The 26,658-nt window shown below is 46.3% G+C and overlaps 1 protein-coding gene across 1 annotated transcript; it reads left to right on the forward strand.

The window, feature by feature from the left end:
- The first annotated feature begins 24,319 nt into the window (after window positions 1-24,319).
- Window positions 24,320-26,430, forward strand: CEBPB (CCAAT enhancer binding protein beta). The gene has a single exon (XM_048498378.1). It carries the CDS (start codon window positions 24,562-24,564, stop codon window positions 25,603-25,605), a length of 1,044 nt encoding a protein of 347 aa, XP_048354335.1. The 5' UTR covers window positions 24,320-24,561; the 3' UTR covers window positions 25,606-26,430.
- Window positions 26,431-26,658: the final 228 nt, after the last annotated feature.

Consider the following 26,658-nt stretch of genomic DNA (forward strand, 5'->3'; position numbering starts at 1 on the left):
AAGAATGTGGGATGGGGTACCCCCTTTGAGGGTCCATAACTTTGGACCCCATAAACCAAACTGCACCAAACTTTGGGGGTACCATCAGGACAGTTTCCAGATGATACCCTGAAATTTTGGTGCCGATACATCCAAAAATGCACCCCCTGCAGGAACATCCCAGAAATTTGTCCAAGAATCTTTGTTCTGCATTGAGTTTTCTGTGTTGCTGTCCATGGGGGTTGCAGGCTGGGGAGGACATTTCTGAAGGCACAGTCTCAAAGCTTTCAGGGTCTCATCAGGAGACTGCCCTGATGATACCCCCCAGGTTTGGTGCAGTTTGGTTCCGGGGGGCCAAAGTTATGGACCCTCAAAACTGTAGCCCCCATCTCCTATTAGCTCCCATTTAAAACAATGGGGGATGGGGCACCCCCTTTGGGAGTCCATAACTTTAGACTCCTTGAACCAAATCTCACCAAACTTGGGGAGTAGCATAAGGACAGTCTCCTGATGATATGCTGAAATTTAGGTGCTGATATGTCTAAAAACTGCGCCCCCTGTAGGCACCAATGTCCTGGTGCAAAAAAAAATTTGGTCGTGGTGGAGTGGCCGCCCATGGGGGGGGGGGGGGGCATCCAACTCAGGTTTTGCCCAGGGCTACAGTTTGCCCAGGGCTGCCTCGTTACACCCCTGCCATTCACAATAGCTGATCTACAACTGCCAGTCCCTTGGTAGGGGCGGGGCATTCCCCAGGCCTGCCTCTCAGAACAGAGGCAGGAGTGGGAGAAAGGTAGTTGGGCAGATGGCATGAAATACCATTTCTGGAAAAAACCCGGAGGCGATATGACTCCTCTCTAGGAATCACTGAAAACTCTACAGGTACAATAGATGCCTACTCCCCATATGAACTCCCCCCAGTCTCTCATTGGTTGCCAGATTGAGATTGACCACCCTATTTCTAGAGGAGGTCATGATGACTATAAGCATAGGTAGCTTTTAAAGGGCAGATTCATGGAGGAGAGGTCTATTACTAACCATGGTGACTCCCATATCCAGAGGCAGCAGACTTCTTCATACCAGTACAGGGAGGCAATAGTAGAGGCCACCTTAGCATCTATGCCCTGTTTGCCTTCTTGGGCAACTAGTTCACTGCTGCATTCTGGACAAAAGTGCCCGCTGGTCTGATCCTTCATGCTCTTCTTATGTTCTTAAATGTTTTCTCATTTTAATTCATTGTTTTGTAGTGTACAGCATCCAATGTTTGCTAGTTTAGGCTATGTCATGTCCTGTACTATTTTTATTGCACTCATTTTAGATCCCAGTTTTATTGCATTGTTTATTGACAGTTGTATTCGGTTTTATTGCACTGGTTATACATTTTTTAATGCCCTTTAAGCCTCGGTGAGAAAGGATGACTATAAATAAAGGAATTGCGTAAATAATAAAATACCTTCAGCCAGCCCTCTTTGAGAGCCAGGCCCAAATGCTTCCTACAGGAATGAGCCTTAACTGGTTACATTGGTGAGATCCTACTGATATGGGGTTGCCAGCTGTGAATTGGGAAATACCTGGAGATTTGGGAAGGTAGAACCTGAGGAGGGTGGGGAATGGAGAAGGGAGGGGAGGACCTCAGCTGAGTTCAGTGAGAGCTAGCGTGGTGGAGTGGTTAAGAACAGGTGGATTCTAATCTGGAAAACCAGGTTTGATTCCCCACTGCTCCACCTGAGTGGCAAAGGCTTATCTTGTGAACCAGATGTGTTTCTGCACTCTTACATTCCTGCTGGGTGATCTTGGGCTACTCACAGTTCTTTGGATCTCTGTCAGCCCCACCTACCTCATGGGGTGTCTGTTGTGGGGAGAGGAAGGGAAAGGAGCTTGTTAGCCACCTTGAGTCTCCTTGCAAGAGAGAAAGGTGGAGTATAAATCCAAACTCCTCCTCCTCCTTTTCTTCTTCTTCTTTACAGTCCACCCTCCAAGGCAGTCATTTTTCCCCCAGGGAAACTGATTTTGGTTGCTTGGAGATTGACTGAAATAATGGGAGATCTCTAGGTTCCCTTTGGAGATTGGCATCCCTACACTGAGGGGCATTTTTGGGCCACTGGCCACTAACTGTGGAATTCACTTCCTTGAGTCATGAGGTAGCCTCCCTCCCTAAATTTCTTTTCCTGAAAGGCCTTCAAGTTGGCTGAAAGGGAAACAGCTCTTATTGTTTTGCCCCTGAACTTATTTTAGAGGGGGTTGTTTTAGAAAAGTTATGTGAACTTTAATAGGGAACGTTTTCAGTGCTTGGATCCATTGTGCGTTACCTCGAGGAACTTTGGAGTGGAACAGAAATAAGGGGAAAACCTAATTAAATCAGGGTGGGCCTAATACTGATTCCAAGTGAGATGCTACGACAATGTTATGTAGGGTTTCATCCTTAAGAGGCTTCAAGCAGAGAAAGGCTTGACACTTTTTGCCTTATACCGTAGGCACTTAAATGTGAAGAAATGCTTAAGAAGCTTTACAGCAGTGCCATCTTGTGGCGAGTTTCATTGGCGATTCCTTCCATTCCAAAGGTTCCTGAGCAAGAGCATGATATCAACAGACCTGGATATCAACTCCCTCTTTATCGCTCTGTTCCCTCTTCATCTCTCTTCATCTCACTCTCTGCAGCATGATCAATAGACCTAAATATCAATTCCCTTTTCATCTCTCTAAATATTAATTCCTGTGATAAAATATACACTTTTATAAAATATATAAAATATAATATTCTATATTATATCAGATGAAACTAGGTAAAAGTTTGGTAAAACAAAATAGTAAGGTAAAGTAAAAATGCTTTACAAGGCACCTATCCCACAGAGGGGTAGAAATGCTTCTGTGGTTGCTAGGTAACAGCTAAGCACTCATTGCCCTGAACGGACCTCAGTAGTCTTATACATAGGTTGTGCCTCTGCACAGGGTCAGTGAGTGTCACCAGGGAAGCCAGTGTTGGCTGAGCATGCTGCCTCCACCAATACCAACACATGAGTCCAGAGTTCCCAACACTGCCTCAGTCAGTGCCAGGAGTTTTTGGAAGCAGTGCCTAGGAAGGGGCGAGTTTGGAGAGAGTACGATGTCACTTCCAGGTGATGTTCTAGGCTGCCTTTCCAGTTTTTACGGTTTTAATCATAGAGATTGAGGCAGTCCCTAGAGAGTATCTATTAAATGGTTCAGGAGATGGCGACACACAATTAAGAGACCCCTGATGATTGCCTTCCTATAATTAAGATTCTCTGTTTTGTATTAATTGCTACTGCAGATGTAGAAGCATTCACATTGGCAATGGTGCTTATACATAGGAATTTCCTGTGTGTATTCCCCCACCAGCTACCATTTCAAGGAAGATGGTAGCTGATACAAATGGAATTCTGAACTTTGATTATTTGAATGTAAATTTGGAATTCTTTGACTGCTTGATATTTCCTATTGTACTGGAAAGTTACCACAGAATCTCCTTTTGAGAACATATTCGGAGAATATATGCACATGGAAAGTTGAAGTGTGCTCTAGGAACTGTACCAGGCAATTTGAAACAGTTGCAAGTGGTTTTCCAGTGATCATGTATCAAGTATTTTCATTGTTACTGTTGAGTATATTGTACAGAAATTTATTTATTTATGTTTGTTTATATTTTTGATTTCTAAAGCGCCCTCCCCCAAAGGGCTCAGGGCGGTGTACGACATAAAACTATCTTCCTCCAGCTGTCCGGGCCCTGCAGGATCTTGGTGAATTCCTCAGGGCCTGCAAGACTGAGTTGTTCCACCGGGCCTTTGGAGTGACCAGCTGCTGAGTGTGGTGCCCCCTTTTTGCCCTTCTACACCTGGGTAACCCTCCTATGGAAGGGTCCAGCCGTTCCCCCTTTTCGGGGAGGGTTTTTTAAAATGGGTTTACCGGGTGCCTTTTATCGTATTAACCACTGTTTTAATGGAATTTTAGTAAGTTTTTAATGAATATCTACATGGATGGAGCCTATGTAATTTATTGTGTATTTGTATGGTTTGCTCCCCAATCTAGCATTGTGTTGATTTATGTTGTACACCGCCCGGAGCCCCTCGGGGAAAGGGCGGTATAAAAATCTAAATAATAATAAAAAATAAATAAATACAAAACACATATAATATCAACTCAGATTAAAATGTTTAAAACAACAATAATAAATATTAAAAGGAACTTTATCTGTACAGATGACAATAAACCCCTCCCATCCCCCACTAACAGCAGTATTTGCACATTCTATTGTTTCTTTTGCACTTTACTCTTGATTAAATTGCATTGTTCTTGCTGTAGTGTTGTGCTGGTGGCGGCCAGGAGTGTGGTGATTGCTCTATAGCTACACTGTACTCCACTTTGGTTTTGTGGTCGTTGGAAGGCTGATTCGGCCATCTCGTTTCCCCAGTCGGGCTCTAGATGGCACTGTGGGATCATCATAATCTTTTCATGACCAGTTGACAGCATCACAGCTGCTTGCTCATTACAGAAAGTAAAAGCAGATGGGAAGAGTCACATGTTCTGAATTGACAAACCAGGTGCTCAAAAGATATTGGGGAGGGGGTGTCTGTGTGCTAAACACTAATGAAGATCAGACGGGACGCTGCAGTTTCCAGAGTACAAATCAGTGACAAAATAGAGTTACAAATCTGTACTATTTGTTTCTTCACAGTTCCTTTTCTCCTACTAGATTCCTAAAGGGAGAAGGTACCTGCTGGATGCTGCTTAAATGTTTCCCATTTAATGTGACAAAAATTATTCTGCACTCATGCACTGATGCTTAACAGCTGTTTTGGATCAAAACAGACAGGACAGAGATCTCTGATGATCCCTAAGAGGGAGGTTGCAAGAGTGCCTGACCCTAATTTGGTTCAGGACTGTTCTGGGATGAGAAGAGGCTGAAGCTCTTCAACCCTTGTTCAATTTTGGTAATAAAGTCACCTCACCTGTTTGTTTTTATTGTCTTCTTAAAGGAAAAAAAATCCTTCTTGAAGTGCTAATGCCAAAGGAAGGTGAAGCGGGGGGTGGGGTGGGGGGTGGGGATTTTGATCAGGAATACCAAACAAGTGTTGAAAAGTTAAAGACCTTCTTCACTTCCCATGCAACCTGAATATGAATCCAGACCGAGCATGCTTGTGATTTGCCCTTTACAGTCAATTGGAGATCTGGGTTCTTTGTCGTATCAGTTTAGGATTGCAGGGGGTGGGGGGTGTCACATTCCAGTAAAGGTTAGGTGCAACTAAGGACTTTTAGGCATGGTGTGTTCTCCTTCAGCATGGTGTAGTGTTTAAGAGCAGATTGATTCTAATCTGGAGAACTGGGTTTGATCCCCACTCTTCCACCTGAGTGGCAGAGGCTTATCTGGTGAACCAGATGTGCTTCTACACTCCTACATTCTTGCTGGGTGACCTCGGGCTAGTCACAGTTCTTCAGACCTCTCTCAGCCCTTCCTTCCTCACAAGGTGTCTGCTGTGGGGAGAGGAAGGGAAAGGAGCTTGTAAGTCACCTTAAGTCTCCTTACAGGGAAGAAACGTGGGGTATAAATCAAAGCTACTCCTCCACTTTCCCCCCTCTTTGGCAGTCACCCTGCCTTCAGATTAGAGAATCCCAGCAGTTTCCAAAAGCTCTGAAGGTGCAACCTTTTATCTCCCTTCGCAGGGCTTCACTTTCCCTTCGAAGGGGGATCGGTGTGCTTTTAGCTTTACTCAGGTTTTTCTGCTCCTCCCCACCTTCCCTTGCCCACACTTCTACTGGTTAAGAGCTCGTGTATCTAATCTGGAGGAACCGGGTTTGATTCCCAGCTCTGCCGCCTGAGCTGTGGAGGCTTATCTGGGGAATTCAGATTAGCCTGTGCACTCCCACACATGCCAGCTGGGTGAGCTTGGGCTAGTCACAGCTTCTCGCAGCTCTCTCAGCCCCACCTACCTCACAGGGTGTTTGTTGTGAGGGGGGAAGAGCAAGGAGATTGTAGGCCCCTTTGAGTCTCCTATAGGAGAGAAAGGGGGGATATAAATCCAAACTCTTCTTCTTCTTTAATACTGAAGGATGTAGTGAAATTGACAAGAAATTGATATGGTTGAGATAATTAATGCTAGACCAAAGACAGCAAAGAAAAAAAGGTGGCAGGCAACCTCCCCAAATAGAGGTTGCATGGAAACAATAAAGGAAGCTGTGGGCAGGCAAAGTGGCCGATTGGTTTGGTTAGGGACATTTTGCAGGAGAACCTCCATGTAAACAAAAAACCTTGGGAAGCCCCCACTGCAAAGCAAATGGCTGCGGGGTAAGTAGTGCATGGATGTGCATGGATGAAAGTTGCCTTGAAATCTGGCGTGCAGCAGAATTCTGGGCCTTTGAATTGAGCCCCGCTATGCATCGCTGGACCAACTTGTGAGCATGAAAACAAAGAGGGGGGAATCTTCCAATCAAGTGATGTTGCTTTGAGCAACCTTTGAATTCAATAACCAAAGCAGGTGCTCTGGAAACAGAATGGAAGAGATAGTGGGTAGCTTCTCTGAAGCATGGACAATAAATCGTCATCCCCACCAGAACCTAGAATTCAAGTGGGTGGGGGAGGGGGGGAGAAAGTAGCACTTACCCTGCAGGCAAAAGTCCTGTTCCTGTGTTTGTATAATCTGTAGACAGCCTTACCCTACATTCCAGCAGGTAAATCTGACCTGGTGAGAGACTAACAATGCAATCCTAAACAGAGCCACACCCTTCTAAGTTCATGTATTTCCATGGACTTTGAAAAGAGTAACTTTTCTGTAGGTCTTTTGAGATCTGTGACTGGTATGTTGGTTCCCAGCATTTTTTTTTTCAAAAGCAAATTACAGTCGTGCACGGAATTTATTTCAGATTGGGGCTGTTTAATCCTTCAGTTCGTGTACAGTTTTACCTATAAAACCTGATTTCACCCCACATTGTTGCTAAACTTGTAAGGAAAGAAGCCTTCTCCTCCCATTTCACAGCTAATAATAGCATGTATCTGTGAACAGTTTCAATACTTGAAACCAGGTACAAGAGGAAGAAGAAATCCCTTCTCTCCTCTCACTCAAACTGGGCCAGCTGATTTTTAAAATCATTGGAAAAATCTGATGACAGATCTCCCAAGGCCAACGTATACCTCAGGGACAAATTACATGTAATATGTGTTATATAAGTTACTAAGAAGCTGTCTCAAGATCAGGTCGCTTGGAATTTTGGCCACAACACTGGGGTTGTGTATGTTTTGGAATCAAGTCATTCTGTGTGTTCTTGCATTGCAGGGGGTTTGGACTTGATGGGCCTTGGGGTCTCTTCCAAATATTTGATTCTATGACTTGTGGTAATCCCATAAGGTTTTCAAGGCAAGAGATATGCAAGGGAAGTGGTTTGCCATTGCCTACCTGTGTATCATGCCCCTGGTATACCTTGGAGATTTCCCATCCAAATACTTGCTATGGTCAAGGATGAGAGTGTGTGACTGGGGCAAGGTCACCCAGCACATTTTCATGACAAGGTCCGGATTTGCACCTGAGTTTCCCAGGTCCGTCCGTCCGTCCGTCCGTCCGTCCTTCCTTCCTTCCTTCCTTCCTTCCTTCCTTCCTTCCTTCCTTCCTTCCTTCCTTCCTTCCTTCCTTCCTTCCTTCCTTCCTTCCTTCCTTCCTTCCTTCCTTCCTTCCTTCCTTCCTTCCATCCCTCCCTCCCTCCCTCCCTCCCTCCCTCCCTCCCTCCCTTTGATATAGTCCCACTGCTCTTAACATTCACACTATAAGATCCTCAGGACAGGGACTGGTGTTTTTCTCTTAATGTTATTCCAGAAACACCACATACAATAAATAAATAACAATTCATAATAATTGAAATGAATGTTGTGATTGGTGCCATCGTCCTTAAATAGCATACAAGACTAAAATTAATTTATCCTTTCATTTTTTAGAACTAAAACTTATGTATGTGTAAAAGCATCAAGTCGCGTCCCACTCAGGGTGACCCTATGAATCAATGTCCTTTAAAATGTCCTATCTTTAACTTCCTTGCTCAGGTCTTACAAACTGAGGACCAGGGCTTCCTTTACAGAGTCAATCCATGTGATGTTGGGTCTTTTCAGCTGTCTTCAAACTTTCCTAGTACAATTGTCTTTGACAGCAATTCTTGTCTTCTCAATATGTGACCAAAGTGTGACAACAGTCTCAGTTTAGTCATTTTAGTTTCTAGGGACATTTATATCTGGAACCCACTGATCTGGTTTTTTTTTGGGGGGGGGGGTCCACAGTATCCATGACACCCTCCTCCAACACCACATTTCAAAGCCATCTACTTTCTTCCTGGCAGCTTTCTTCAGTGTCCAGCTTTCACTCTGTTCCTGCCATTGGGCAAAGTGGGCAGTTGCCCAGGGCGCCACCTTGGGGTAGGCGCCAAAAATGCAGGTTCATTTGTGGGATTTTTTTTGTATATTCAGTGTTTTTTCTGTTTTTGGCCTGCAGGGGGGCGCAGTTTTTAGGCTAGCAGCACCAACATTTCAGGGATGTTTCGGGAGACTCTCCTGATGCTATCACCCAGGTTTGATGAGGTTTGGTTCAGGGAGTCCAAAGTTATGGACTCCCAAAGGGAGTGTCCCATCCCCATTGTTTCCAATGGGAGCTAATAGGAGATGGGGGCTAAACCTTTGAGGGTCCATAACTTTGGACCCCCTGAACAAAACATCACCAAACCTGGGAGGTATCATCAGGAGAGTCTCTTACTGATACTACCAAAGTTTTGTGAATTTTGGTCCAGGGGTTCCAAAGCTATGAACTCCCAAAAGGAGTGCCCTCATCACTCATTGTTTCCAATGGGAGCTAATAGAAGATGGGGATTACATCTTTGAGGGTCCATAACTTTGGACCCCCTGAACCAAACTTCACCAAATCTGGGTGGTATCATTAGGAAAGTCTTCTAAAGATACCCTGAAAGTTTGGTGCTGCTAGCTTAACAATTGCACCCCTGACAGCAGGCACCCCCCAAATTTCCCCAGATTTTCCTTTTAAATCCCCCCCCCCTTTGGCATGGATTTAAAGGGAGAATCCCCAGTTTAAATATTGAAAGTGATTCTGTTTCAGGGGGGAGAATCCACTCCAAAATAGCATCACTTTCAATGTTGTTTAAACTGGGGACCCCAGATTCTCCCTTTAAGGTGGATTTAAAAGGAGAATCTGGGCTCTCTAGTTTAAACACCATTGAAAATGATGCTGTTTGGGGGTGGATTCCAGCATCACTTGTTTAAACGAGGGGGGCCATATTCTCCTTTTAAATCCACCTTAAAGAGAGAATCTGGGGTCCCCAGTTTAAATAACGTTGAAAGTGATGCTGTTTCCCCCAACTGGATACAACACCATAAAATGTTTTCATAGCAGTAATAAAACATTTTGAAAATGTTTTCAAAAAATATTTCCCTGTGGGCATGGCCCATTGCTGTGTTCAGATTCGTGAGTTGGAGCATGTTCTATAATGTGATGGTGACTTTGAAACGACCTGGTGGAAAAAATCATTGTTTGGTCATGGTGGGGGAGGGTGGCCACCCATGGGGAGGGGGGGCAGCAAACTCAGGTTTTGCCCATGGCTCTAGTTTGCCTAGATAAGCCACTGCCCTCCCCTTCACATGCATAGTAACAGGGAATATTGTGGCATGTATTAACTTGATCTTGGTTGCTACCGACATAACCTTACACTTAAGAATCTTTTCGAGCTCCTTCATGGCTGCCCTTCTCAGTCTCAATCTCCTCCAGATTTCTTGGCTGCTGTCTTTCTTTTGGTTGATAATGGAGCCAAGGAGTGGAATGTCTTCAACAATTTCAATTTCCTCATTGCCCACCCTAAAGTCGAGTAATTCTCCAGTAGTCCATTACTTTTGTCTTCTCGATGTTCCGCTGTAGTCTGGCTTTGGCACTTTCAGTATGGTAAAAACTGAACTAAAGAAATGGGTGGGAATGATGCGAACAGCTTGTAGAGTTCATGAGTCTCCAGCAATCAAACACCAAAGACAAACAGAAGTCATTGTGCTGGAATGCACGGACTTGCCTAGATGTTGGGTTGTGCTCCCCTTCAGAAATAAATCATTGGAATACCACCTTGCAGGGGATTTTAATTTTGCTCTTCACCTGAGTAGGTGTTTGGAGATGTTTCTTTCCCCACCCCTGCTTTGCTCCTTTTGCTGTTTGATCACCCAACAATGCATGATGAACAGCTTGAAAACAACTTTGTGAGGAGGGGCGCACAAGGGCAAAGGTAATGAAGCTAGAAGAGCAGGATTCACACTGCAACAGGGCAGGACTGGAGTAGATGCTGCCGGCTTGAGGGTGGAGCCGTGGTGGCAGGATAATAAATGTGTCTTACCTTTGCTTCAGTTCAAATATGCTGTTAAAAATAGCTCCCCCCTCCTCACCCCCAACCGTGAAATAATTCTGCAATGAAGAGAAGCTTCTGCACAAGAAAACAAGGGGGATATGTTAAAGTTATTTTTTTAATGACTCTGGATCTCACCTGGAAAATCAAAACAAACCATGGAAATGATTCCATTTGTTTGTTATTGGCCGTGCTTCTGGATTGTAAACCTGTGCTACGTAACAGCAGAGAATATGCCCCGATCTTCTCTACGTAGATGTGAGATGTAGTTTTTGCAAAATAAATTTCCTGAAAGATCACTGGAGCATGCAAGAACATTCGAACAACTTCATGGTTAAATAAAAACGTTTGAGTCTCCAATGCTAATTTTGACGTGCAAATCCAGACTTGAGTTCCTCAAATCCAGAGCACATTTCCTTCCAGTACATTTTGAAGGTTAAATGCATTTGAGTCCATGTCCAGATGTGTAGTATGAAGTTCTGTGCACTGCTTTGCAGAGTGGCTATCAGTCCAGTTTTGTTTTCCGATGATCTGGGAAAGACCCGCAAGGCCTCAATAGTGGGTGCAAACAGTGTGTAACAGACTGCTCTCTGTGATACACCTCTGAAGATGCCAGCCACAGATGCAGGCAATACGTTAGGAACAAGATCGACCAGACCACGGCTGCACAGCCCGGAAAACCCACCACAACCAGTGTGAAACTAGCATTGAATGAGAGGTTTTGTTGAGGTTTTGGTTGATTTCTTTCTATAGAACCACTTTCACCACCCTTGGCTGAAAGACAATGAAGACCAAATTGGAGCCCTTTCTCTGAAAACAGGGGTATTGAACATGGGTGTTTAAAAATGTATGATAAATCACTAAATGACACACAGGTGCTATCGGTAGGACTATCTTGACTCCATTCTTTGGATATTAAAATATCACCTTTTCCTATCGCCTTTTCATGTACAAAGCTGATCTTTCTTCAGCTTCACAGTTGTGCACTGTAAGTTATGGATATTTCCATTTTACAGCTGAGAACTGAGGCTCAAAGTGTCACACCCTAAAAGTGATTAAGTACATTCCTAATTGTGGAGCAATTTGAACCCTTATTTTCCAGGGCAAAGCCTGACACCATTCATTCAACAATATATTAATAATGCCAGTATTTAGTTTGTCCTGTTATCGTGCTTAGCTCCATGTGAATTCCCAAAGGGAAGAATCTTTTCTCAAAGAAAATTACTCAGTAATAGTAGAAAATACAAGTAGAAAATTCAAAATTAGCAGTAGAAAATTCAAAATTATTGCAACCCTTAATTGCATTATGAACAAATCAGTCAATTAGGTTGGATCCAATGAGGTTTTTGGCTGGTGAAAGAGGCCAGAGCTGGGTCTCTTTTGACTACCAAAAAGGCTATGCTAAGGATCCCGGGGCCTGCATGGACAAAAAGATATTTGGGGTGGGAGCTGTAATAATTGGGCAATATTGAATTGAAAAACTGATTGGATCCAATCCACTGATGACTTGAAATTTCCTAAGTGTTTTTTTTTCCCTGGAGCTCAGCATCACATTTCTGGATCTTCTTAGGACCTGTATGAATTCCCTTGATGCCTTAACTCTGGCATTTTACAAGTAAAGAAAAAGAAGGGTGGAGGAACAGTGACGCAACAGTTGAGATGACCATTGTGGCCACTAGACTGACCACATGGAGAGGGAAGGATGGCAGGAAAAATGCGGAATGCTTGCCCTCCAGTTTCACAAAACTTTCCCCAACTCCAACCTTTCCCTCCCAATTTTGACCTGGAAAAGTGTTAAGAAAAGGATCGACACAATATTATTAAGCAGCAGTGCATCTTAATTTGGGATGAATTTATACTGGCATCTCTGTTCATTCCCTTTTGATCTGTGTTTGCTCTCCCTGTCATCTGCTTCAGCCTCAATTTCATTGCTATCTGGGTGATTCTTTTGTTTCTTCTTCCACTATTCATATGCCTTTCTGTATGGGGAAGGGCTGTGGCTCAGTGGTACAGCATCTTTGCATGCAGCAGTTCCCAAGTTCAATCCCCGGCACCTTCAGTTTTAAAAAGGGCTCAGGTTTTGCAAGTCCTCTGCCTGAGACCCGGGAGAGCTGCTGCCAGTCAGATTAGTCAGTACAGACTTTGATGGACCAGTGGCCTGGCAATATAAGGCAGCTTTCGTATGTGTTCACACAACAGACACACAAATGAGGCTCAGAACAAGGAAACGGAAAATGGCACAATAAAGACTCAACATTTGTTCCACACAAGGAAGACGCAAAATTGAATACTTGCACTGAGCAGGGGTGAGAAATTTAATCTCATCCCTAATCTCAGCATATATAATTCGTTGAGTGTATATAGTGGACATATATAGTGCACAAGTTCACACACACTTTTTAAAAACGATCAATAATGGTATACATTACGCCTGAATCAGAACATGTACTTAAGCAATTAAAGTTTCTCTTGCAGTTAATGCTTTTTCCAATGTCAGACAGATTGTATTCAGCATCCATCTCTTGTGCATTGCAATGATTAATCCATAAGCAGTTGGGTCATCTGTTTGATTCATTTATAGTTAGACCAAAAAACGAACCAATGAAATGGGGTGCTGTGTAGTTTCCGGGCTGTATGGCCGTGTTCTAGCAGCATTCTCTCCTGACGTTTCGCCTGCATCTGTGGCTGGCATCAGATGCCACAGATGCAGGTGAAACGTCAGGAGAGAATGCTGCTAGAACACGGCCATACAACCCGGAAACCACACAGCACCCCAGTGATTCCAGCCATGAAAGCCTTCGACAATACACTGAACCAATGAAATCATTTTTGCACTAGAAGGCAATGACATATGACACCTAGATTCATCAGTCTAACGCAAGGCTGCCATCCCAAGCAAACTTACTTGGGAGTAAGTAATTAGGACTTACTTCCAAGTAAATGTGCACTTGATCCAGTTGCACTAATGAACTACAGCCTGCAACCTTTGCATCTGATGTGCTTCATAGATAATTGTTGCATGAATTCAGACTTCAGTGCTCCGGGGAAGCAATGCCACCTACTCCGCCATTGAGCAAAATGCCCACAGGCCATCCAAAAATCCCACCCAGCAGAAAATGTCTTGTCATTGTGAGCAAGTCCTTCCAGCAGCTTCCTCCAGAAACACGGACCCGCAGCTGTTTAAATTGACCTCTCTGCTATGCTGGGGAGTTTTTCCAAGGTAGATGTAGGTATTCTGGTCAAGTTGTCCCAAAAGAAATAAATGGGAGCTGCCAAGTGCCAAACATTGTCTCTCTGAGCAGCTCTGTGGAGCAAAGAGTATCATGTGGCCAGATAAAGCTGAGGTTGTACAATCCCATGAGTTGCAAAGGTTGGGAGTGCCGGGTCAGAGGTTGAACATGAAACAGGGTGGGTTGAAAGAACACAGGAGCACAGCCCAAGCTGGTGGCAGCGAGGGAGGGAAGGAAGGGGTTTTGACTCCCATTAATTTTTTTTCTCTATGGCATGCTTTGAATATCAGACTGAGGGAGCTTTGCCCTTCATCATTCTTGAATTTTTTCTTGAATCATTCTTTGGTTTTTAGAGGCCCTTCTCTCTGTCTCTCCATGCTCTGAAGCTAGATGCATGTGTGCCAAAGACACTGCTTGCCCGCCATGCCAGCACAAAACTGCAGCAGCCACCCCAATGCCTCTAAGCACCACAACCCAGCACCCTCCAGTAAAGATATCCAAATTGCTTTCCCCTTTCTGTGGCGCAGTTGTAGTCCTCCAAACAAATCAGAATAAGAGCCATGCTGGCTAGAATTAACGTCTGAGTTAAAAAATAAAAGACTGGGAGGGAATGTAAACAAAAATCCCCCCTCCCTTTTCTTCTTCTCCCACCTCCCTTGTGCAAATGTTTGCTTATCACCAGACTGAGATAACAGCAAGATATCCTCTTGCCTTGAACCCCATTATTACTGATCAGATCAATCAAGATTTGGAGGCTAAATCAAGACAGCCGGAGCATAGAGGCAGCTGTATTTTGTAACTGCTCCACAATTATGGAACTCCTTCCATCTGGAAATGGACCAATGGGCAAAGCTGAACATTTTTCTGGGACTGTTTTAGAGAAAGATACTTACCAGGAAGTAGATACTACTGAATTAAATGGCATTTGTGTCCAATAAACCCACTTAAGAAGGCTGCCTTTTTATTTTGCTATATGACTTTTGAGACTGGAATTGTTCATTCTTAACTCTTGGAAATAACTTTGACAAGAGTTTACACACATGGCTGCTCACTTTGAATCTTTGGAAAGTAGCACTGAAATAAGGTTGCCAAACACCAGGGGGGTGGGTTGAGGTCTCCTGGGATTACAATTCATCTCCAGGCAAAAGAGATTAGTTCACTTGGAGAAAATGGCTACTTTGGAAGGTGGATTCTATGAAAGTATACCCCATGAAGTTCCTCCCCTCGCCAAGCTCCATCCTCCTCAGACTCCACCCCTAAACCTCTAGGTATTTCCCAACCTGGAGCTGGCAACCCTGTGCTGGAAAGGGAATGGTGGGTGCTGGACACATGTAACCCCATGCCGGTTTCTTCACACGTGGTGAACGTACCCCCAAATTACATTTTTCGTTTGGAAGGGGGGGGTTTTTATACAGTCCAAGAAGATGATTCTGTTTAAAAGGTTGCAACATCCATTGACTGACCTACTTGAAATATTTGCATAGTGCTCAATGAAGTGAACGTCTCCTGTTGGTTTGGAGCAAGATTGATTGCATTTTAGCCTTTGCTTCCTTGTAGGTGGCAAAATCACAGATCTCCAGGACTAGACCACTGGGTTGCTGAAACATGGGAGCATCACCAGAACGAACTCAGCTTGTTCAAGGAAGTTGTCAGGGGGGGCAGGGATGACCCCCAGACCCCCTTTCTCCTTGGCACCCTCTGGCACCAAACCCAGCATCCAACAGGGCATCCAGAAGAAGCCACAGATGCACACGCAAAAAAGCCACGTGCCATTCAGTTGATCAATGGCAACTGGCCCTTTAAGAGAGAATCCTTTGACCAGCAGCCGTCTGGTGGCTCTGCCCTCAGGGTGGGAAAAGGGAATGGCCAAAAAGAGATTGCTACAAGGCTCCGAGTCGTCTCTCACAGGGGTAGCTGTACCTTCACAGGATCTCTGGGTAGTAGGAGGTTACTGAGCTTGCCCTAGGCAAGGCTTCATTCATCTTTGAAAGGATAGAGGGAAAGGGCCATAGAGGACATGGCAGCTGTGGCTCACAGATCACAGGGAAGTAGAGCTAGGGAAGAGAAGGTGAAATAGGATGCTGTTTAGTCCCCACCCCCTCTACGTGAGGCCAAGGGTGAGGTGGTAGTTATTGCATGACAGCCATGATCTGGGATCTGACAGAGAGATCTGAAGAAGCAACTCGAGTCCTCTTGGAAAACTTAGGCTCCTTAACACTTCCCTCCCCAGTCGGGGCTTCATGTAGCTTAAAATATCATTCTCCCTTTCCTCTGTTTCCTCACAACAATCCCGTGAAGTAGGCCAGGCTAAGAGTGTGTGATGGGCCCCAGGTATTCTTCCATGGAAGAAGTGGGGATTTGAAACCAGGTCATCCAGGCTCCTGCTCTACCACTCAATCTCCTATGGCACACCAGCTTTTACTACAAATACTCTGTACCAACCAGACATTAATAGATATGTTTCACGTCATATAGATGTCAAACGCTATAACGTCAAATGTTAATAGATCTGTCGCATGCAAGGATGCAGGTTAAGCGTTTGAATCCATTTGTTTCTTAATGCTTGACAGAAGAATTAAAATCACCAATGGCCGTGAGCTGGCAATGCCAACTTGTGAGAAGTGTAGATTCCACTTATTCTGAACCCATTGGAGATGAATCATTCCCTTACCAGAGATGTCTTCAGAGAAGCTTCAAAGCTGCCCAGAAGTTGATTTCAGCCCCTCAGAATTTAAGCTGCCTCTTATGTGGAGTTGAAAATACCCTTTAGAAACACTCCGCCCAGTGGCGGAGCTACAAGGGGAAAGGGGGAGTGCGTCGTGCACCGGGGGCACAAAAAATTGCCCCAGGCCCCTCCCCCTTCCCCCTGCAGCGCCCCCCACCCCCCCTTCCCACATTCAGTTTCTTTCCTTTTTCAACTTTTTCAGGCTGCAAAAGGCCTGTTCACAGTAAAAACGGCCTGAGGAACTACAGTTCCCAGGATACCTTGGGAATCACAAGGTCTCCTGGGAAGTATAGTTCCCATCAGGCCATTTTTTTTACTGTGAACAGGCCTTTTGCAGCCTGAAAAAGTTCAAGAAAAAGGAAAGAAACTAAGGTAAGTGTGGGAAGGGGGGCATGGTGTGTGTGGAAAATATAGAATGCGCACTGGGCGCAGTTTGGCCTGGCTACGCCTGATCCTGCCTCATACAGTGGCCAACCCACCAGTCCAACCGCAGGGCATACCTCATAAAACGGAGAAGAGTGAAGCATGTTCCTCTTAAGCTCCTTGGAGGCAGGGTGGGACAAAAACCTAACAGGAATATCATGAAGGGCATAGGGACCTCATTGGGAATTTGTCAGTCCCAGAATAAAATTGGTAGATTCTAGAAAAATTAAGATCTATAGCAGGAATGGTCAAAAATAGCATATTAAGCTCATGGAGAAACCTGTTAATTGCAGACATTTGCGAGCTTATTTTCAAAGGCCGGTGTGGTGAAAAAAAGGGGACTTTTTCTGTTATGTTGGAATAACATTGAACCAGAAGAAAATGTTAAGAGCGCAAGAATTGTCAAAATCTTCCCCATGAAATCAAAAGTGTTTTATAATTCAAAGTGTGAAAAGCATTGAGGGTTACCCAATGTTTCTTATACTGCAATAACTTGCGTACAGGGCTTGGAACATACAGCAGCTTTTATTTCAGCTCCGGAGAAGCGCCATGCAAATTTTCTAAATAAATGAACAGGCATGTGCTAATCAAGCAACTTTCGCTGACACCCACACTGATGAGATGGAAAGCATGTTTATGTGTCGAAAGTACATTAAAAAAATTACTGGAATAACAATATCTTGGATAGGGCACTATATGCGTTCAAACTTGTGTAAGTTCATATACAATTGAACATTCATAAAACTAACATGTCTGACATATACACTATATTTAAGAGATACCGGTTTATGAATAAACTTTTGAAATGTAAAGAAATCAATCAAGTTCAGATCATGAGACCAGATCCAAACCAAAACTATCTTCTGCTTTCTTGCTTTAAAAACAAACAAACATTAATCTGGTATTCCCCACTCTTCACACAAAGATAAACCAAATAATTCCCATATACACTATGAGTGTATTTTTATTATTGCCAAAGAGACGCCACTATTCTTAGCTTTCTGAAAAAGATTTGGCAAGAGAAATGTTTGTGTCTTAAAAGCCCAGCAGCAGATGTACAAAACACTGTCCAAGACAATAAGAAGGCTAGATTTGAGTCCAGTAGTATCTTAGGCCTATTATGCATGCCGTGCTTTCCACGACGCTCCGCAGTGGGGTCTCCTCGTGTTTACATGTGAGGAGGGGCCCCACTGCCTGCTAAACAGCTTGCCTGCCCTCGCTTCTGGATCACGCCCAGTCAATCACAAGATTGACGGCTTTTTTTAAAAAAGCGCTTTCAATTTTATATCGATGTATTTCCGTGGTGTGGTCTTGCTTACTCCCTCTGCTGCAGTGCTGGAGTGTGAGAAAGGGAGCTGGGTTAGGCGTGATCAATTATGGGTGGCAGAGGGTGCTATGGCGAGGCAAGCCCCTGCTCCTCCCTCTCTCCCTCCCCCCCAGGAACTGGAGCCTGGAGGGTGGGAAAAGGGGGAGGGAAGAAGTGGGAGCATGCAAATAGGTTATATTGATATTAGGATGTTGTGGGTTTTCAGGGTTGTATGGCCATGTTCCAGTAGTATTTTCTCCTGACGTTTCGCCTGCATCTGTGGCTGGCATCTTCAGAGGGTTATTTTTATTTTGAGCTCTGAAAATGTCATATTGATATTCTTCATATTGTTATTGATCAGGCTCATTATCATTTTTTTTTTGGGGGGGGGTTGCTTTGTCAAGGGAAACATTCCCTCCAGAAATATTTCTGGGGTTTGTGTCGCTTTGTCAAGTCTGTGCAGCACCCTTCCTCCAAGAGAAGCACGTTAGCCATTAACTGGAAGGTACTACTATGGCAAGGCAGTGGCTTGGTCAAGATTTGTCTGCTGTAAGGATTTAAGGCTGTGGTCCTAGTGATACTTTCCTGGAAAAACATGTTTTCCTCAGCTCAAGCTCAATATTCATCACACCAGCACAGACCCACTGTGGGCCCCTAGCAGAGGTCTAGAATTTTATGATTAAAGCCAGTTTTAACCATTCTCATGTGGATGTGACTCTCCACAACCTCCATGCAACTCTGCCCCCCCCCCCCCCCAACCAGGGGTGGTCAAAAATTATCAGTGTTTTTCGACTTCAGGTGTATTAAACCCAGAAATTAAAAAAAAACCCCAAAAGGTCAAGGCTACATATTGGCTTTTCCTGAAATGTTTCAGGTTATTAAACCAAAACCTGAAAAATATGCCTGCCTCTGGACTCTACGTGGGTTTGGGAGGCAGCAGGTGGTACAGAACCTACGCAGTCTGCTACTTCTGAGACCAATGTGGACTTCAGCAGCAGGTGCAGAGTTGAACAATGTGCCCAGCCAGGCCAAGCCCAGCATGAAACTGTGGATTTGGCCTGTCCAGATGCAACTTTAAACTCCAGACTCTACCTCAGAAACCTGCAGTTTAAAGCTGAACTCGGCCAGGCCAAGCATGGCATTGAACTGCCAGCTCAGCTGGCCCCACCTCTGAAGTGCATGTGACTTTCGGCGGCTGAGACCACAGCTTGAAGCTAGACCCAGCTAGGCCACAGGTAAGTGAGGGGACAGGGGAAGAGGTTTTTTTCTTCAAAAAAAGTGGTGAGCTGAATGGGCCTGAAAAATGCCCCCCAAATTTGAATTTTTTTGAGATCTGATTTTCTGGCTCCCTTTTATCGCCACCCTTTTTCAGATGGGAAAATCCCTGCTAATGCCAGCAAGATATTTTGATGTTTTTTTCTGATTTGGGCTTATTGAACGCCAGTTCCGACCCCCCAACAGGTTGATGATGGGATATCAGGCTGAAATTCCACATGTACATGGACTCCAATGTAGATTTGAAACCAATGAGGTTTGGGGCTGATTCAAACATATGGTTTTAGGGTTTGTCTTCCATCTGTGGTAACCTTTTTCTTTGCCAACATGATATGAGTTGGCCATGTATGTTCTAATTCTAGTCTGGCACATGACTACAAATGATCGTTTACATGCCCTCACCCCCAAACTGGCTACTAAAGCAAGTCTATGGAAAACCCTCTCTACATTCACCAGATGGAAGAGAAAACCCAAAATTGATTCTAGGGCTCAGCTTTAGGGCTCAGCACATAGCTGTGAAATTGTGTGAAATTGATTCTAGGGCTCAGCACATAGCTAGGAGGCAAAGAATAAACGGGGAAAGCAATAGCAAACTACCCCACAAAAACAGCTTGCCTATGAAATCACTGCTTGCAGTCGTACCCCAGAACACGACTGAAAGGGTAACTTTAGTAGGCTGAGACTTAACAGCACTTTCCACCCCACATCCCCCCCCCCCCCCCCCCCCAAGAGCTGTGCAACTGAGACAGATTCACATTCTAACTTCTCCCTGTAAGAAAGTGTCTCCCTCCTTACAGGAACAGCGCAGCTATCATATCAAGGAACTGGTTTTTTTTTCTATGTGGGTTTTTGCCATAGACCCATTTCCCTCACCTTCCCTCTTTCTGGGGCTTGTGAAACTGACAAAGTCAGGAAAAACTCTTGTCAATTTCACTGATGATGCAGGTTTCTTTTATAAATTCAGAACTTCTGGCCATGTATTTGCTCTCTAGGGTGGGTTTGTGAAAATGAGTACATTTCCTCCCAATGTGTCAGTTTTACCAGAAGGCAGAGCCCACCAAATCTTTCCCAGGACCTCTCGGTTTCCCTGCAGAGAAGCCAACGGAAGGGTGAGCAAGAAGACGGCACAGAAAGGAGAACTGCACGCTTTCCCGCCAACCATGTCGTGGTGAGATTGCATTAAAATCCATCTAGAGTAGACAAGTGTGTGCATGTATCTGCGCTGAGTGCCTTCTTCACTAGGCGGAATGGTTGTGATGGCATTTATAAAGCAGTAAAAGTGTGTTCACTCGCGAATTAACCGAAGCATTTGAAAATGCATGTATGATTTTGGTCTCTATTACTTCGTGCAGAAATAAATACTTGGAACATTTTAATAAAAAGCAAACAAATGCGGGTTTTTAAACATAGGCAAGATGGCTGTCTGACAGCAATGCTTATTCTGTGAACTTAAGCAGATTATGAGAGGGAGGACAGGAAGTGCTTGGCCCAGGAAAATACCAAGTGCAACTGGGGCATCAGGAAGCAATTTTTCCTCCAGGTCACATTGGCCCAGGGATCCTGGAGCGGTTGGATTAGATGACCCTGGGGTCCCTGACAACTCTATTTTCCTATTATATAGCAGCATGATGTAGTGGTTAAGATAGGGGTGTCCAACTCTGGTGCCCCAGATATTCATGGACTATGATTCCCATCAGCCCCTGTCAGCATGGCCAAGGGTTGATGGGAATCGTAATCCATGAACATCTAGGGCTCCAGAGTTGGACACCCCTGGGTTAAGAGCAGGTGCACTCTAATCCGGAGAACTGGGTTTGATTCCCTGATCTGCCACTTGAGCTGTGGAGGCTTATCTGGGGAACCACATTAGCTTGTGCACTCCAACACATGACAGCTGGGTGATCTTGGGCTAGTCACAGTTTTTCAGAGCTCTCTCAGCCCACCCACTGCATAGGGTGTTTGTTGGGGGGGGGAGAAGATTATAAGCCCCTTTGAGAATCCTTGCAGGAGAGAAAGGGGGGATAGAAATCCAAACTCTTCTTCTATATGTTTTATAAATAAAGACACTGCAACATGGAACTGCTGCGATCTACCCAGACGGTCTGCCTCATTTCAAATTTTATTTTCTTATAACCATGAGGACTAGCATCTTACTTTTAAGAGAATCCACACAAAGAACCCACGTGGCAAAGCCAAATGCTGTGGAAGTATGGCATGATAAAAGCCACATGGCCAGAGTAGTGGTGGAGGAGGTTGTGTTGTCATTATCACTGAAAACTGGTTTGGGAAAAAGAAGACAAGGAATACGGGACCTATCACCCAATTTCTGAAGTCTTCCTCTTTTCAGATCTCTGAGGTTTGAGCCTTTGTGAACAGTTGACTGTTTGAATCACATAATGCAATACCTGTTCCTCTGGCTTAACGTTACAGTGTTTCTCACACCGCAGGATTGCTTCACTTCATTCTAAGATGCAGTGCCTTTTTCTCCCCAGTGTTGGCTGGGCCGTCTTCGCACAGGCAAAAGACACTCCTCCTTCCTTTAATTATATGTTTTGGTTCAAATTGGTGTCCTTTATTCTGGGAATGAGTCACCACCTTGTAAACAGGTAAATGTGGGAGTCAAGGAGAGAAAAATATATGTTTGTCTCCACCAGGTGGGTGTCTTTAATTTTCAGGGTATCAGGGTTCATTACTTCCAAACCAGCTGCCGCCCTCCCAGATCTCTTGCGCTTCACCAAACCCGACAGCGAAGAATTCATGAGGGCCGCATCTTACACATGGAGGCCACTTACCTTCACTGAGACAGAAGTTTAAAAATATGCTGCCTTTTTGAGGGATCAACTCAAGTGCAGACCCTTCGCCAGGCTCTATGAGGAGGGGAGTCAAGTCAGAGAGGGAAGAGCTTTCTGTGCGAATATGTCTGGTGCTGTTTTGAGCATCTGGCTCAGAGACTTTTCAGAAAGAAAAAGAAACAAAACTGTCCTGCCAGGTGGAACTCAAACGCTCAATACACCTCTTTGGCACAGCGCAATAGTTTCCAAAGCTCATAAGCAGCACCAGAGAACCTGTTGTCAATGCCAGGTACAACCTGAGAACGCACAAAAGTTATTTTGGATGTGCATCGAGTGCTTTTCCCTCTCTCAGCAGCCTACGTGCACCTGGAATTCAGGAGATCTTCCCAACTAGAGGGTGTGAGATCCAGACACACTCCTAAGACTCCCTTTAAAAAAATTGCCAGCCATTTCTCACCACTATCATCAGCGCACACAAATCAACACACGTCATCTCTTCGGAGTCCAGGGTTTCTCAAGTTCCTTATTCCAATCTTGTAATCTCATCTGGGGGGAAAAAAGTAAGTCTTTAAAATGGAAAGCGTGGAAAACTTGCCAGTTGAATGCTGGCCTTGACAAGCCAATAGAGAATGGAGTGATGAGGCCATACAGAAAAGTATTCAGCCCTGGACTGACATATAGAGAGAATGTATACTGCATACAAACATTAAGAAAGCAATCCTGAACAAGTCTTCACTCGGGTCTATTCCATTGGATTTACACCCAGGAAAGTGTTCTTTGGAGTGTACTGTAAGTAACCTAGAACAGACTCTGGTTCTGCACTTGCATTTCCAAGCAATCCTACACAGACTTAAACCCTTCTAAACCCACTCTCTTTACCCCTCCTACTAAGCCGGCTTCTCCAAAGGAAGTCCCACTGACTTTGATGCAGAACTAAGCCAAGGGCTTTAGCAGACAGCCTTAACCCGAAAAAAAAATGCTGAATAAATTGTTCCTCTTTTTACTTGAAAATGCCAAACACTATCTTTTTTTTTAAAAAAAAAAAAGCTCCCAGGATCTGACAGCCAGCAAATGCTCTAGCACATGAAGATAGCGGCCTTATACTGAACCAGATCCATCATGAGCAGTAGATTCTACGCAGATTGACAGTGGCTGTCTGCTCTCAGGCAAAGGAACCCTGATTTCATGTCCCAAGGGTTCCACTGGGTAGAAAAAGAGTTTGGATTTATACCCCGCTTTTTCTCAACTATCAGGAGTCTCAAACTCCTTCCCTTCCTCTCCCCACAACAGATGCCTTGTGAGACAGGTGGGGCTGGGAGAGTTCTGAGAGAACTGTGACTAGTCAATGGTCACCCAACAGGCTTCATGTGTAGGAGCGGGAAAACAAATCCAATTTACCCTAGGAATAAAGAGTCCTACTGGCTCATAGTATGGAGTGGGGAATCCTGCTTCCAGTTTTCCGAGGTGGAACATTAGAGTTTTTTTGCACCGCTCTTAGTCACTGCACCGTGCTGGCAAACGCTGAAGCACACAAATGGGCAAAGCTGCATATACTAAATCAGATCATGGGTCAGTCAAGATAAGAATGGTCTACCCAGACTGACAGCGGCTGTCTGGGATCTCAAGCAAAGGAACTCGGATCTTATGAGCCAAGGGGAGATCAAGAGGCGACAAATAGAGAGACCTGTTGCCCAGTCCAAAAAAGATCCTTCTCTTGAGAGGAGTCCGAGCGGGGTGTAGTGGTTAAGAGCAGGTGCACTCTAATCTGGAGAACCGGGTTTGACTTCCTGCTCTGCCACTTGAGCTGTGGAGGCTTATCTGGCGAACTAGATTAGCTTGTGCACTCTAACATGTCAGCTGGGTGACCTTCGGCTAGTCACAGTTCTTCGGAAGTCTCTCACCCCCACGGGGTGTTTGTTGTGAGGGGGGAGATTGTAAGCCCCTTTGAGTCTCCTTACAGGAGAGAAAGGGTGGGGGAATAAACCGAACTCTTCTTCTGTTCTTCCCCCTCCCCACGCTGAACGGCCCGGGCTCCAGCAGGCGGGCGCTCCCTCTCGGCCGCGGCCAGCCCAGGCGAGCGGAGCCGCTTCCGTGCGCTGCAGCAAGTGTGCCGCGTGTGGCCGCCCGCCAGCCCAGCCAGTGACGCGCCCGTTGCCATGGCCTGCGCCGCCCTATAAATAACTGCGCGCAGGAACTTTCCCAAGTCAGAGAGAGACTTTGGGACGCGGGACTCGTCGCCACCCCCAGACGGTCCAGCGCCAGCGCAGCCGGACTCTCCGCGCTCCGGGATCTCGCCGCCGCCGCTCGCCCCCACGAAGGTCCAGGCTCGCTTGGAGCCGGAGGGACGGGGGGCTCGGCCACCGGCTGCGGCGAGTGCAGGGTCCCCGGGCCCGGGAGACGGGGGGGGGGGGGAGCCCTGCGGCGCGCTTCCCCTGCCGCGGGGGGTCCTTTGCGTTCATGCAACGCCTGGTGACCTGGGACCCGGCATGTCTCCCCCTGCAGCCCGCGGCCTTTAAATCCATGGAAGTGGCTAATTTCTATTACGAGGCGGACTGTCTGGCTGCTCTGAGCAAGCTGCACCCCCGGCCCGCCGGGGGCCGCTCCCTGACCGAGCTCAGCGTGGGGGACCACGAGCGGGCCATCGACTTCAGCCCCTACCTGGACTTGGCAGCGCAGCAGCAGCAGCAGCAGCCGCCGCCTTCGTCCGCGGCACCAGGGGGCAACTTTGAGCCGGTTTGCAGCGGCGGCGGCAACAGCGGCGGCCAAGATTTCCTCTCCGATCTGTTCTCCGAGCAGGACTACAAAGGCGGCGGCGGGAAGAAGCACCCCGAGTACCCCTACATCAGCCTGGCTCGGCACGGCCACCCCGCGGCCGTCGGGCAGGGCCCCAAGCCCGGGCCGCTGCTGGGCTGCTTCCCGCCGCAGATGGTGGAGACCAAAGTGGAGCCGGTCTTCGAGCACCTGGACTCTTGCAAAGGGACCCGCAAGGAGGAAGCAACGGCGGGCGGCGGGGCCGGCCCGGGCCTGGGGGGCCTGTCCTCGCCCTACGGCAGCACGGCGCGCTCCTACCTGGGCTACCAGTCGGTGCCCAGCGGCAGCAGCGGCAACCTCTCCACCTCGTCGTCGTCCAGCCCGCCCGGCACCCCCAACCCCTCGGATTCCTCGAAGTCGGCCGGAGGAGGCGGCGGAGGAGGAGGGAGCGGCGGCGTCGCCTACCCGGCCGGCAGCGGCAGCGGCGGGAAGCACAAGGCCAAGAAGTGCGTGGACAAGCACAGCGACGAGTACAAGCTGCGGCGGGAGCGCAACAACATCGCCGTGCGCAAGAGCCGCGACAAGGCCAAGCTGCGCAACCTGGAGACGCAGCACAAGGTCCTCGAACTCACGGCCGAGAACGAGCGGCTGCAGAAGAAGGTGGAGCAGCTCTCGCGCGAGCTCAGCACCCTCCGGAACTTGTTCAAACAGCTGCCCGAGCCCCTCCTGGCCTCCACGGGACACTGCTAGCCCCCTGCCCCGGGTGGGCGCCGCTGGAACAGCCCCCCCGGGGGTCGGGGAAAGGGGGGGGCGGCTGGAGGCTTGGGGAAGACCGAGCGGTGGCGGGGAGGGGGACCTGGGAGCTGCTTCTCCCCCTCTGTGCGGGACGAGATCAGGGGCGAGGGAGTCATGCCTAGTGGGAAGAGCGTGCGCATAATCTACTCCCCCCCCGTTGCCTTTAAAGCGCTCTCTGATGTTGGGGGGGAGGGGAGACAACCTCCCCATCTCTTCCGCCTCTCGTTCTGTGCTGCACAACTCCTTCGGCTGGCGGGGGGAGTCTCTGCCGGCGGTGTCTTTTTACCTCTGCAAACCACATGGAGGAACGGTTGTATTCCCCACCCCCACCCCGCTTTCAGGTTGGTTGGTTTCCTAAACCAATGTGACACTCAGCGAGACACTTAAATCCTACGATCTGGTACCTTTGCAGGAGGCGCGTGGGCGGAGGAGGTTCTTTTTAATTTTTATTTTTCCTTTTTTTTTTTTTGGTTGAATGCAAGTGTTATTTGTAAGAAAAGAGGAGAGAGAGAGAGAGTCCAGAGTGATGCAATCTTTTAAACATGGCTGAGAAAGCTGGCTAACATGATGCAACTTCATGTAACTGTCAGTCATGGATTGAGTAATCTGTTAAAGATGTTCCTAAAGTTTTATTATTATTATTATTATTACTATAAAGAATGATCTATTTCTATAAAGCGGAAAAAGGCATATGTATATTTTGGGATCTGTGCATTCTTGCTACGTATGAAGCATTAATGAACAATTTTAATAAAACTTTATTGCTAGGAGGGGAAAAAATGAGAGCTTGTTTTTCTTCCCTGTTAGGCTTTACTTTTTAAAAGATGCTTGACAACACCCCCCCCCCCTTCACGGTTTTTGCGGTGAGGAGAGAAAGGTAATCCAGTGACATTTAAACAAATGGGCAGCTTGCCATACACTTGAAATAGCTGTGGTGTTTCTCCGAGTCCCAGTGTCTATCAAGATTGCTCTGTGATCCAGAGAGTTGTTCTTTTGGTGTTCCCTGGC

The sequence above is a fragment of the Sphaerodactylus townsendi genome, linkage group LG05 (genome assembly GCF_021028975.2).
Source record: "Sphaerodactylus townsendi isolate TG3544 linkage group LG05, MPM_Stown_v2.3, whole genome shotgun sequence".
NCBI classification, from domain to species: Eukaryota; Metazoa; Chordata; class Lepidosauria; order Squamata; family Sphaerodactylidae; genus Sphaerodactylus; species Sphaerodactylus townsendi.

Bases quoted from the DNA above. Each gene is read 5' to 3' on its own strand.
- CEBPB (XM_048498378.1), top strand. From the start codon at position 24,562: ATGCAACGCCTGGTGACCTGGGACCCGGCATGTCTCCCCCTGCAGCCC.